Here is a 12,878-nt window from a genome sequence, read left to right as displayed (position 1 = left end):
TGGTAGCCCCCCTTTCCTGGGTCGCCTGCCCCTCGTCCAGCTGAGTCCCTACCCAGTTAACCCTGGGTAGGTTGGGTCTGCTCAGTTTGTCCCTGAGCCCGGGGCACTGGGCCCGTACGTGGCCTCTCTGGCCACAGTGATAGCAGCTCAGGTCACGTTGGTCCCCTCGAACGGGTCGGAGGGGCCCGACACCAGGCGTTCCCCTTTGGAGGGGGTTCTCCCTATTTCCCCGCTGGGAGGCCCCATGGTGACTCTCTCTCTGCATCGGGGGGGGCCTGTTCTTTTGGGACTCCTCCCGGCTACCCCCTGACCGACTGTTCACAAACTCGTCGGCCAGCTGCCCTGCATGCTGGGGGTTCGCGAGCTTTTTGTCCACCAGCCACAGCCTCAGGTCGGAAGGGCACTGTTCATACAGGTGCTCCAGTACAAACAGGTCAAGCAGGTCCTCTTTAGTTTGGGCCCCCGCTGTCCACTTGCGGGCATATCCCTGCATCCTGTTGACCAGTTGTAGGTAGGTGACCTCAGGCGTTTTACGCTGACTCCGGAACCTTCTCCGGTACATCTCGGGGGTCAGCCCAAACTCACGGAGCAGGGCCTGTTTGAACAGTTCATAGTCCCCTGCCTCTGCCCCTGTCATCCGGCTGTAGACCTCCACGGCTTTGGGGTCCAGTAAGGGGGTGAGGAACTGGAGCCTGTCTGCAGGGTCAACCCTGTGCAGCTCGCAGGCATTCTCAAAGGCCGTCAGGAAGCTATCTATGTCCTCCCCCTCCTTCCGCTGGGCCAGGAAGCACTTATCAAAGCTCCTTGCAGTCTTGGGTCCCCCCTCACTCACCGCAGCCGGGGCCCCACTGCTCCTCAGCTTGGCCAGCTCCAGCTCATGCTGTCTTTGTTTCTCCTTCTCCTGCTGCTCATGTTGACGTTGTTTCTCCTTCTCCTCCTGCTCATGTTGACGTTGTTTCTCCTTCTCCTCCTGCTCATGTTGACGTTGTTTCTCCTCATGTTGACGTTGTTTTTCATGATCCTCCAGCTCCCTCATTTTCCTCTCCCTCTCCCATTCCAGCCACATCCGCTCCAGGGATGGGGAGCTCCGCTGGGAGGATCCCCTGCTGGCTGCTGGGGTCAGGGGGCCCTCGGTATTCGCTGGGCTTCCCACAACCCCTCCCCCAGGCATAGGTAGGAAGGGTCTCGGGGTGTCCTGGGCAGCAGTCTGACCCCTCCCAGCCTGGTCAGGCCCCAGGGCCCACGCTGCGTCCGCCGGGTGGCTTCCCTCAGGGAGAGGGATCGGGTCATCCAAGCGATCCCTCTCCTCCAGCTGGGCAATCAGGTGTTCCTTGGTGGACCTCCCGACGCGCAGCCCCCTCTGCCTGCACAGCTCCACCAGGTCGCTCTTAAGGCGTTTAGCGTACATCTCCCGGCTGGCCACTCGCAGGCCGGGCAGCTGTCCACGGTTTCCAGGAAAAGCCCCTAGTGTGCCAGTCCTTCTTGAGGTCACCACCTCTTTGCCAGGGTCGAGCTGCAGACTCCTCCGCCCCTGGGACCGCTCGCTGCAATCCCCCGGGGGACCCTGTTACTGCAAAAGTCCTTCTCTCTGGTCACACACTCCCAGGGGTTAACCGCCCCCTGAAACCGTCTCTCTCTGAATCTTCAGCATGCCTGGTCCCCGTCAATCCCCCTTCGTTTTACTGTTCCCCAGTCACTTACTGCAGGAAGCGCCGTTCACGGGGTGCAGTAGATCCCACCGCTGCCACCAGTTGTCACGGAGTGTGGGGGAGTCCAGGCCCTGCACCCCTCTTCCTGGGATTCACTGAGACTCTCAGCCAGCCAGTAAAACAGAAGGTTTATTGGACAACAGGAACACAGTCCAAAACAGAGCTTGTGGGTACACCCAGGACCCCTCAGTGAAGTCCTTCTGGGGGAGCAGGGAGCTTAGACCCCAGCCCTGGGGTTCCCTGTGTTCCTCCACCCAGCCCCAAACTGAAACTAAACCCACCGAGCAGGTTCCCTGCTGCAGCCTCCATCCACATTCCTGGGCAGAGGTGTCACCTCCCCCTCCCCCTCCTGGCTCAGGTGACAGGCTCTCAGGTCTCCCGTCCCCAGGGCACATTCCCAGGTCAACACTCCCCCCTCCCTGCTGCGTCACATCGTCACATCCCTCTGTTAGCCTCTCTGCTGTTCGCTGCATAGTTCTGCAGTTTCACGTTTGAGTTCCTTCAGAAGTCTTCTCCAGCTTACTTATGAGAATGTCATGTGGAACTGTGTCAAAAGCCTTGATGAAGTCCAGGGATATTATGTCCACCACTTTCCCCCTGCCACCAACCAGTTACCTTGTCAAAGAAGGAAATCAAGCTGGTTTGGCAGGATTTGATCTTGATAAATCCATGCTGGTGATCACCCCTTCGTCCTCACAAATTGAAGGTTTTATACATTGCTCTTGCAGCTTTCCAGGTGTCGAGGTCAGGCTGACTGGTCTATAATTCCCCGGCTCCTCCTTTTCCCCCTTTTAAAGATGGCCACCCCATTAGCCCTTCTCCCGTCTTCTCGGACCTCTGCTGGCATCCAGGAGTTTGCAAATATTATTGCCAGTGACTCCAAGATTTCTTCAACTAATGCCTTCAGCACCCTAGGTTGAACAGCGTCCGGCCCCACTGATTTGAATTCATTCAAGTTGGTCAGAACATCTCTGACGGGTTCTTTCCTTCTCCCGATCTGACGCCCTTCCCCTTTGCTGTCCGTGGTAACTTCGCTGGCCGCCCGCTGATGTGTTGGTGTTTGTGGGAAGACGGAAGCAAAGCAGGCACTGAGCAGCGCTGCCTTCCCACCATCTTCTCTCACCAGCTCGGGATTTTCTGGCCGATCTCATGATTCTTAGTGAAAAAAAATCTCAGGTTTTGTCACCAAATTAAGGATTTTTTTAGCCCACGATGTCTCGGGACCGTCTGGTGATGGGGGGGGGAGGGTCACTGCACTGCCAGCAGCCCCAGATCAGCCACCTGCAGAGCCCAGCAGCACTGATGGTCCCCAAGGCAGATCTGTCCCCCCTCAAACAGCCTCCGCTCTCACACTTTCCCCCTCCGTCTGTCTCTAGGTCTGTCCCAGCCGGACGCCCCAGCCATGGGCAGAGCCCTGCTTCCACAGCAGGATGCTGGGGAACGGGAGCTCCCGGCTCAGGGCCCCCCCTGGAGAGAAGGGGGTCCTGCCCCCCCTGCAGCCACGCTGAGGGTCCTGATCCTTGCCCTGCTCTGGAGGGGTAAGTAAGCAGCACCTGCAGCCCCAGTGCAGGGGGAAGGGCAGAACCGCGCTCAGCAGGGCCAGGTCTGTCCCAGGCCATGGAAGGGAGACTGGCCAGGTGGGGAGGGGAGCCCAATGGCCCAGTGTGGTGCTCGGGAGAGGGCAGGAGGCTCCATGTAGGGAAGGCTGGAAACTAAATGGAAGTAGATTTCGTCGAGGATCCAGGGCTGGGCTCGCAGGGGGCTGCAGGTCGGGAGTGAGGAGCACCGGCAGAGCTGGGCGGGAGCTCAGAGTTGGCCTCTGCTCTCTGTGGGTGCCTGGAAGGGGGCAGACTCACCCCTGCGGTGCCTCCTGTTGGTCTTCGTCGGGAATTAGTTCACCAGGGCGCCCTCTGCAGGCCGATGATCCGCCTTACTGCTGGCCCCGCATCCCTCCCGGACCCGGTGCCCCTTGGTCTCCTGGATGGCTGCCCCCTGGCAGTACACCCGCTGTCTCTCAGGGTACCCCCCCACCCAGGGGAACCCCCCCACCCACTATCCCCACCTTGCCGCAGTGTAAAGCTACTGCCAGTCACCAACTAGCCCCTTGTAGGGGGTCAGACTGCGGTGTAAAAGCCACTCATCACTGGCAAGGAGGGGCTTGGATCGGCTGCCCTGGCCTCCCCGTGGGCTGCCCCTGTGCAACCCTAGTACCTGCCTGGCCTCCTGCTACACTGCAGCCTGGGACTTTCCCGGCTGGAGCTCCCCAGCTCCCTTGGCCGCTCCCCAGCCCTGCTCCACGCTAGCTACGCTCTGCTCCCTGCAGCCAGGTCCTCCCTCCCAAAGGCGAGCGAGAGAGAGAGTGTCTGCTCCTGCCTCACCGCCTGCTTCTGAGGCCAGCGGAGCCCAAATTGGGGCCTACTGCCCCACTCAGCCTGGCTCTCCCACCCACCCACAGGCTCTCCTGGGCTGTTCTCAGCCCCTCAGGGCAGGAGCGGGGGTCGACCCCGCGACAGTCCCACTTCTATCCCTCTCCGTCCCCTGCAGGGTCCCTGTGCCAGCTGCCCGGATTTACCCTGACGGTGCCGCAGTCGGTGTCGGTGCAGGAGGGTCTCTGCGTTCTCGTCCCCTGCACCTTCGCGTACCCAGCCTCGTACGACACCGACAATCCCCGGGACCGGCTCCACGGACACTGGTACAAGGATCAGGCCGATCTCAGCCAGGATCTGCCCGTGGCCAGCACTAACCCCAGCCGGCGGGTGTCGCAGGCGACCCAGGGCCGGTTCCGGCTGGCGGGGGATCTGGCACGTGGCGACTGCTCCCTGCAAATCAGTGATGCCCAACGGACGGATGCAGGGAGATATTTCCTTAGAGTCGAGAAACGAAACTTGAAATACAATTACCTCTCCGATTCCGATGGCACTGATCTTACACTCGCGATCTCTGTGCCAGGTAAGAGCAGCCGCAGTCACCGCTCCTCAGCCCCCCTGAGCCAGTCCCTGCCTTCGAGCCGGATTGGGGCCGGCGCCCCCAGAGGGGAAAGGCCCCGTATCCCCGAGTGATTCTCTCCCCTCTCCCCATGTCTCAGGGCTGACGGAGGAGCCAGAGATCCAGATCTCGCCGGCGCGGGGGCTGCCAGAGACGCTGCTGGCCGGGGAGCCGGTGACTGTGACCTGCACGGCCCCCGGGCGCTGCTCCGGGCCCCCTCCCCAAGTCACCTGGATGGGGCTGTTCAGCGACACAGCCCGGGACGTCTCAGCCCCGCTGGAGAACGGCACCTGGGCCCACAGCTCCGTGCTGAGCTTCACACCCGCCCCGGGGGACCACGGCAAAGAGCTTGTCTGCACAGTCACCTACCGCCCACCATGGGGACCTTCCACCCGCAGAACCGTCCGGCTACACGTCGGCTGTGAGTGACCCCCCCAGCCCCTCCATGCCAGCCCCCAACCCCCCCCTGCTGGAATCCCCACCTCCCTGGGCTCCCCAGCCCTGCCCTCCAGCCCCTCCGCCAACTCAGCCCTGTGCTGGGATCCCCACCCCCTACCATGCACCCTCAGCCAATTCTACTCCAGACCCCTTCCCCCCGCACCATGCAGCCCCTTCTCTCTTGGGATCTTCACCCCTTCCTGCCCCGCTTGGCGATGGCTCCCCGCTCCCAACCGCACCCCCATGACCCAGGCCCTTCTATTCTGGGATCCTCTCTACCCCCGACCTGCCCTGCCCCAGAAACCTCCTGTGCTGGGCTCCACCCCCCCACCCCACATTTCAGTCTCCCCTTGCTGGGATGCCCCCCCTCACACCAGACACCCCAGTTCCCCCCAAGATCCCCCCAGGCTGTCCCACCATGTCTCCTCCACCCCGTGCCCTTTCTCCTAGGATCGGAGGATGCTCTCTATGGGGCAGAGTGTTAACGGGACCCAGTCACTGTCCGGCACTAAACACGCTCCAGGGTCGGTGCCCAGAAACCTCGGCCCGCCCTGCCCCAGGGCAAACCCCCGTTAAATGGCCCGAGCCCCGCGAGCCCAACCCAACGGACCCGCGGCGACACGGGGCTTTGAGGGCAACGTGGACGGACCCTGCCAGGCCTGGCCAGAGGGCACCAGCGTCCGGCTCCTCCGGGTGCTGCTTTCAGCCGCCCCTCTGGGCGCAGCCGGGCTGCAAAATACCCAGGCCTGGCCGTCCAAGCCTGGGGGTCAAAGGAGAGGGCTGGGGAGAGACGAACCGAGGGGGGAAGGCAAAGGACCCACAAGGGGGGTGTCTGACGACCCTGGTGGTGGCTGGGGCGGGGGCGGGAGTGGGGTTATTTAGACCCCTGGCTCTGTCCCGCCCTGGGGAGGACACGTTTGGGGAGCAGGACACTGAACACCCGGGCGCCCGGCGGACGGTGGCAGCGAGATGGTGACGCTCGCTCCAGTCCCCAGGCCGGAGCAGCCCGGCCCCTCGTTAGTGCCTCCGCCAATTAAGCTGAATTCTGACCCACCGGTTTTGGTCCCTTGGTTCTGGCTCCCCCTGGCCCTAACCCGGCCCCTGGGTTACGTCCGGCGCCTCTTGGGTCGCGCCCAGTCGGGTCTGTCGCTTCCCTTCCCCGCCCACGGGGCTTGTGTCACTTCAGGGACCTTCCCGTCCCCCAGCTGAGCTCACAGCGAGGGTCCCTGTCTAGGCTCAGGGATCACTAGCGACCCCCCGCCCCGGTGATATCCAGCCCCCCGATCCCCCCTCTCTGGTTTGTGTTACAGACCCGCCCGGCCCCCCCAATGTCACCGGGACCCTGACCAGGAACGGACGCCCCGGTGAGAGGCCACGCTGCGAGCCCCGGGGATCAGCGAGCGCCTCCGAGTCACGCTCTGCCCGCGGTCCGGGCCCGGCGCCAGCTCAGTCGGGCCAGGCTGCTCCGTGCCCGGAGGGGAGAGCCCGAGGAACCGCGGGGCTGTGGGGGGCAGTGGTGGGGGGAGCAGGCCTGGTTCCCTCTCTCTAGAGCCCGGGGTGGCGTTAAGGGGGCGCTGGGCAGCGGGCAGGAGATGGGTTAGGGACCGATCACTGCGACGGAGACCTGCTGCCATGGCAAGGCACCGAGATTGTGTGCCCACCCCAGAGGGGCCAGGTCTCAGCGCCGGGAGAGGGGTCCCTGTATAACCAGCCCCCCCGCCCCACCCCAGTGGTGACTCTGCGTCTTGGCTCCTTGGTGGGTGTCACGGAGTCCCTGAGCGATGCTCTGGAACGGCTCCCTACAAAGCCAGGCAGGACTCTGGGGAGGTCTCCTCTCTGGGAGCAGCCGCCTTCCACCTTCCTGGGTCTGACCTCGGAGCGTTCAGCCTCCTCTGCCCCTCCCTGCGCTTCCCACAGCGAGTCCGCCCAGGCGGGGTCCTGGGGGGGCCAGAGGGTCCTGCCCCACAACTCCGCAGTCAGACGTGACTCTCAGCCAGCCAGTAAAACAGAAGGTTTATTAGACGACAGGGACATGGTCTAACACAGAGCTTGTAGGTGCAGGGAACAGGACCCCTCAGCTGTGTCCATTTTGGGGGGCAGTGAGCCAGACAACCACGTCTGTACTTCACTCCATGTCCCCAGCCAGCCCCAAACTGAAACTCCCTTCAGCCCCCCCCACCGCCCTTCTCTGGGCTTTCCCCTTTCCCGGGCCAGGAGGTCACCGGATTCCTTTGTTCTCCAACCCTTTAGCTCTCACCTTGCAGGGGGGAAGGGCCCAGGCCATCAGGTGCCAGGAAACAGGGTGTCGGCCAGTCTCTGTGTCCAGACCCCTGCACACACCTGCCCTCTAGGGCTCTGCAATGATCATACACCCTTATCCCACCACCTAGATACTTAAGAACTGCGTAGGGGAAACTGAGGCACCCCCACAATATTCAGAGGAAACATTAAGAACAGTCCTGCTTCATCACAGCTCCTTGGTGGGGAATCTCTGGGGGGACCAAACCCGCCTACTCGTCTCTTCCAGTGCCAGATGCCTGGGGAGCTGAGGGTGACGTTGTGTCTCTGGAGACCCAGGAGGGCGACTCCCTGAGCCTGGGCTGTGAGGCTGGGGGCAGACCCGAGGCCACCCTGAGCTGGGCGAAGGGGAACGAGTCCCTGAGCCCCGGCCAGGGAGGGGCCGGGCGCCTGGAGCTGCCGAATCTCAGCAGAGGGGACGCTGGGGAGTATCGGTGCTGGGCGAAGAATCCCTTTGGGTCGGCCAGCCAGGCCCTGCGTGTGCATGTGCAGTGTAAGGCATTTGGGGGTGCTGGGCGAGACAGAGGGGCCTCAGTGGGGGGTGCTGGGCTGCAGGGGGTGGGGGTGGTCAGTAGGGGGGGCTGTGGTGCAGGGCGTGGGTGGGGGATCCATGGGGGGCGCAGGGCTGCAGGGGGGTAGGGGGGCAGGTGGTCAGTGGGGGGTGCTGGGCAGCGGAGCAGGGGGTCAGTGGGGGGCGCTCTCCAATCTAATACCTTGCCGTGGGTATTTCAGCTCCAGTGAGGACTCTGCAAATCACCGTCTCCAGAGCCAACAGGAGCGACCCCCAGCTATTCCAAGGTATCACCAGAGGGCGGGAACTGGGGCATGGGGCCTTTCCCCTCCAGGGGGTGCTGGCCCCGATCCAGCCCCCAGGCAGGGCCTGGCTGGCTCAGGGTGCGAGTGGCTCTGTGTTATTCCTGTTCCCAGATCCCGGCACCCCGGTGGGGAACGGCTCACAACTCACAGCCCGGGAGGGCGACTCCCTGCGGTTCCTCTGCTCCGTCGCCAGCAACCCCCCCGCTGTGCTGGGCTGGGTGAGGGGGGGCCGAGCCGTCGAGGGCGCCCGCCCCACGGGGGAGAATCAGCTGCAGCTGGAACTGCCCGACGTGACGGCCGAGGCCGGGGGGCTGTACGGGTGCTGGGCCCGGAACGAGGAGAGCTCTGCCCAGGGGACGTTCCAGCTGCTCGTCGAGTGTGAGTGGGGTTCAGCCCTGGGACGCTGACACTGGAGAGTAGCAGTGTTAATCCGTGGGACTCCTCGCCACTGAGTTCTAGCAGGTGTCACAGGTGCCTGGCCCCTTTAAACGGAGACAGAGCAAACCGCCTTCCCCCTCTCTCCGCCGCCATAGTTAATTAGCTGCTTTGAGGGCAGCCCCAAGTTGGGCAGCTGAGGCTTGAACCGACTCCTGGGCCGTCTACAAGGGCCGTGAGCGCCCAGGCTGAGGGCGGACAAGCAGGTGGGTTGGTGTGAAGCGCAGCTCACTGAGGTTGGGGCCGGATCAGCGCCCACGGGCTGGCTGAAGAAACGTCCCAGGGCAAAAGAACCCACAGGACTCCCTGCCACTGGATATCAGCAGGTTAATCTATGGGACTCTCTGCCCCTGGGTATTAGTAGGGTTAACCCACGGGACTCCCTGACACTAGGTTTCTCTCTCTGACTATTAATTTCTCCCTTTATCTCCTGTGCTCCCCAGACAGCCCCCGGCCGGGGACAGGGCTGAACTCTTCCTGTCAGCGTCAGGGGCCCGGCATCAACTGCAGCTGCTCCCTGCGTTCCCACCCCCCGCCCCGGCTCCAGTGGCAGGTGGACGGGGAGCCCCTGGCTGGGAACGGCTCGCGGGGGGCCCTGCAGGTCAGCTCGTGGGCCCAGGGGGACGAGGCCGTCAGCACCCTGAGCTGGACGGGGAGCGGGGACAGGGGCCCCCGGATCTTCTGCCTCGGCTCCAACCCCCACGGGACCTATGCCGCCCTGCACTTTGAACTCAGCCCCCCGCAGAGAGGTGAGACACTCGGACTCCTGGGTTCTGTCCCCCGCCCTGGAAGAAGGGTGGGGTCGGGGAGTTGGAGGCAGGGGAGTTGGGAGCCAGGACTCCTGGGTTCTCTCCCAGCCGTGCCCCGTGCTGTGTGTTGTTGCAGGTGCAGAGGAGCCTGGCAACCTGCTGGGCATCGGGGTGGCCTGTGGCCTGGGGGTCACCGTCGGCTTCTTCCTTCTCGGGCTCTGTGTGATCAAGTGAGTCTGACGCCTCCCGACCTGACCCCCAGCTACCCCGGCCCCGAGATCCCGCTGAGATCCCCTGCCATCTCCCCTGCGGTATTCCAGCCCCCCCGTGAGATCCCCACCACCCCCTCTCCCTGACCTATCCCAGTCCCCTGCGCTCTAGCCTCCCATAATGGTGTCCCTTTTCTCCCTCCCCATGGGGCTATTATACACCCCTGCCCTGGTCTCATGAGTCCGTCCTGATCCGTCTCCCCACAGGCTGCGGGGCCAGGAGCCGGTGGCCTCCAGCGCCGAGGCCGGGGAGGCGGCTAATGGCAGCCTGGCGGAGAACATGGCCGACGACGCCAACCTGATCTATAGTAACGTCACCACCATCCCCGTGGTACGTACCTGGGGGAGCGGAGGACCAAGCCCACCTGCCCTTCCCTCCCCACCCCGTCTCTGCCCCCTCCAGTTCTTCTCCTCCCTCCCCTACTGCTTTCCCACCCCCTTAATGAATGCAGGACTATAAGTCAGGCTTTCACCAGGGCACCCAACCCCCCATGCGTGCTCGGTGGAGGATATGCACCCCTGCCACCAGCCTGGGCCCCCCGAACGGCATGGGGTCGGCTCCTGAATGCAGAGAAGGCACCTCATCCCTCGGGTCTTGCTCAGAGGGGAGGACATGCGGCGAATGCATTCACGTGAATTCACAACGTGCATGGGAATGAATTGGGGCTGGGATGCTGCCAACCCCCGGGGCCTCTCCTGGATGCACCAACCGGGCAGGAAATGCATTTCTGCAGCTGTGGTGTCAGGTGCTTGTGATCAGTGCCTGCAGGCTGTTCTGTGTCCGTTGCACCTTTCAGAAAAAGCAGCAAATGCATCAGCCTGGGCTCTGCAACCACAAGATGCCTGGGATCAAATGCGTGGCCGGTGCAGGCAATGCCGGGAAGGTATTAATGTAACCGGCGCTGCCCCGAGACGCAGGAGATCGGTGCAGGCACGCGCAATGTGTGAAATGCACAGAGCCCCGTGCGTCTTGCCAATGCGCGGCCTGTGTGGGTGAGGCCGGGGAGGCATTAACCGAGCTGGTGCCGGCCTGGGATCGGCTCACACATGCAGCGCGTGTGAAACACACCCAATCCCCCCCCCCCCGCCTCTGGCTAGTGCACGCCCGATGCAGGAGATGCATTTGCATGGAGGGTGGGGGAAACCAGGCCAGGGGCAGCCCGTGCAGTCAGCTCAGCAGGGTGGCTGCAAGTCTCTGCCTGGTGTCTCTGCCTTGCTTCTCACCCAGGATCACAAGACTCCAGCCGCCCGCCGGACCAAAGGCGTCCAGAACGGGGCTGCAGCGGCTCAGGGCCCGCTAGGCCCCGGGGAGCCGGAGGAGCTGCACTACGCCTCCATCGACTTCTCCAAGCTGCAGCGCAAAGGGGGGGAGCCTCCGGAAGCCCCCGCCACGGAATATTCTGAGGTCCGGCTGAAATAGCCCCCTCGCGCCATGGGCCCTGGCTGGGCGTCTCCGGCCCGTCCAGTGCAGCGGGGGGGAGGGGGTGTCAGTGAGGGGGGAATGGGGGAAAGGGGCAAGGGGTTGGCCAAGGGCTGGACCTGGGATGTGGGAAACTTGGGTGCAAATCCCTGCTCTGCCCCAGACTCAACTAGGCCTTCGAGATGCTGGAGCGCTGCATTGTGGGGAGGTATCCCAGAGTCCTCTGCAGCTGGGTCCCAAAGCCTGCCCCTTCCCAAACCCCACAGCCCCAGGGGGAAAGAGAGCCGCTCACCTCTCAGCCATAGAGCACCTCTCTTCTACCCTGCCTGAGCCCTCGCCAACTCGTTTCACAGGTGGACAGGATTTTCAAGCTTAGGGGCAGCAGCTAGGCAGAGCAGAGGGACAGGCTTGTGGCTAAGGTGCTGGCCTGGTACTTAGGCTTCCTGGGTTCTCGTCCCTGCTCCACTGAAAATGCTGTGGGTGAGGTTGGGCCAGTTGCTGCATCTGTCTGGCCTCAGTTTCCTCACTTTGAAAATTGGGATAATAATGGTGTCCTGGGCTAGTTATGTTCTAAACCCCTCGGGGCAGGGACTGTGTGTCTGGGCAGCCCCTGCCACAATGGGCCCTGATCTCTGTCTAGGTCAATCAGTGCCATGTGATTATAAATTCTTAATAACACTGCTCTATTCAAGGTAACATGTTCACTCCAAAGCCAAAAGCATCCGACTGTAAAATTCCGACTTTACAAGCTGTTCCTTGAAATAGATTTTCATGTGTCATTTTTTGTCCCTGCTACTTTTTTAACAAAGGGCCAATAACAACTATGACTTATTTGTGTGCAGTGAAGAATCAGTTTTCACTTCAGCCTTTCCCCTGGGAAGGCCCCGATCACGGTTGGATTCTGGGCAGGGCCGGGCGTAACACAGCCCCAATCTCAGCTGGGGCAGGGCCCGTCTCTCGCTGGGTCTGGACAGCACCCAGCTGTCATGGACTGCCAGGGCTCATTCTCGCTCGGCTCCGTACGGCCCCTGGGAGTGACCCTCCTTCGGCGTGACGGCCCCCCGGGAAGGTTCACTCTTCAGCATAGGACATATGGCGACACACTTCCTGATCGGGCCAGGCATCAAGGTGGAAGGTGTCGATCCTCCCTCTGTCCCACTGTCCCTTGTGTAGTACCGTGCCCTGCACCTTCTCTCCTACGGGCATAGCACACCTATCCAATTAGTGTTCCAGACTTCCCAGTGTAGTGGGCCCGAGAAGGTTGGGTCCGGGTTGTCTTGTAAACTGCGTGGGAGGGCTTACTACATTACTTATAGGTTATAATTAGTGGCTGTTCTCTAGGGGGTTGTGCCCCCCTTGATCATTTCCATATGCAGTGTAACACAAATACCATTAACAATACACCAGCTGCCCCAGGAGTTAACTGCAAGTTCACCTCTACAGCCGTGCTGTCATCCACCCTGTGCTGTGCCATCCATTCATTCATTTGTTGTTGAAATCTCACATTTTGGCTCACTAATTGTTTGGTTACCCACTCGTCCCCCAGATTCCATGTACCCAGCATAGTGTTCCCCGCTGCCCACAATCCCCTTTTCCGAGGACGATTCCAGGTGTGTCCCCTCACCCACCCATTGAATTGTTGTTTCAATCCTTTGATGTACATACTACAATTAAGATGAATTTGGTCCACCCACCATGCCTTGGGGCGTCCCACCCCTGGAATAGAGTGAAAGGACATGTTAAACAATGCTGGCTGCAC

At 62.2% G+C, this 12,878-nt stretch overlaps 1 protein-coding gene across 1 annotated transcript in view; it reads left to right on the top strand.

Moving 5' to 3' along the window:
• Nucleotides 1-11,129, top strand: part of LOC141977341 (sialic acid-binding Ig-like lectin 16) — a 29,539-nt gene extending 18,410 nt beyond the window's left edge. Inside the window, exons 2-12 of the mRNA XM_074938779.1 lie at nt 3,086-3,247; nt 4,254-4,658; nt 4,795-5,115; nt 6,443-6,496; nt 7,660-7,923; nt 8,163-8,228; nt 8,358-8,624; nt 9,125-9,430; nt 9,567-9,660; nt 9,907-10,030; nt 10,928-11,129. Coding sequence (XP_074794880.1) covers nt 3,112-3,247; nt 4,254-4,658; nt 4,795-5,115; nt 6,443-6,496; nt 7,660-7,923; nt 8,163-8,228; nt 8,358-8,624; nt 9,125-9,430; nt 9,567-9,660; nt 9,907-10,030; nt 10,928-11,119 — 2,229 coding nt within the window. The 5' untranslated portion in view covers nt 3,086-3,111 and the 3' untranslated portion in view covers nt 11,120-11,129. The remainder of the gene's footprint in view (nt 1-3,085; nt 3,248-4,253; nt 4,659-4,794; nt 5,116-6,442; nt 6,497-7,659; nt 7,924-8,162; nt 8,229-8,357; nt 8,625-9,124; nt 9,431-9,566; nt 9,661-9,906; nt 10,031-10,927) is intronic.
• Nucleotides 11,130-12,878: the final 1,749 nt, after the last annotated feature.

Source organism: Natator depressus, chromosome 24, assembly GCF_965152275.1.
Source record: "Natator depressus isolate rNatDep1 chromosome 24, rNatDep2.hap1, whole genome shotgun sequence".
NCBI lineage: Eukaryota > Metazoa > Chordata > Testudines > Cheloniidae > Natator > Natator depressus.
This window is presented reverse-complemented; position numbering and strand designations above follow the sequence as displayed.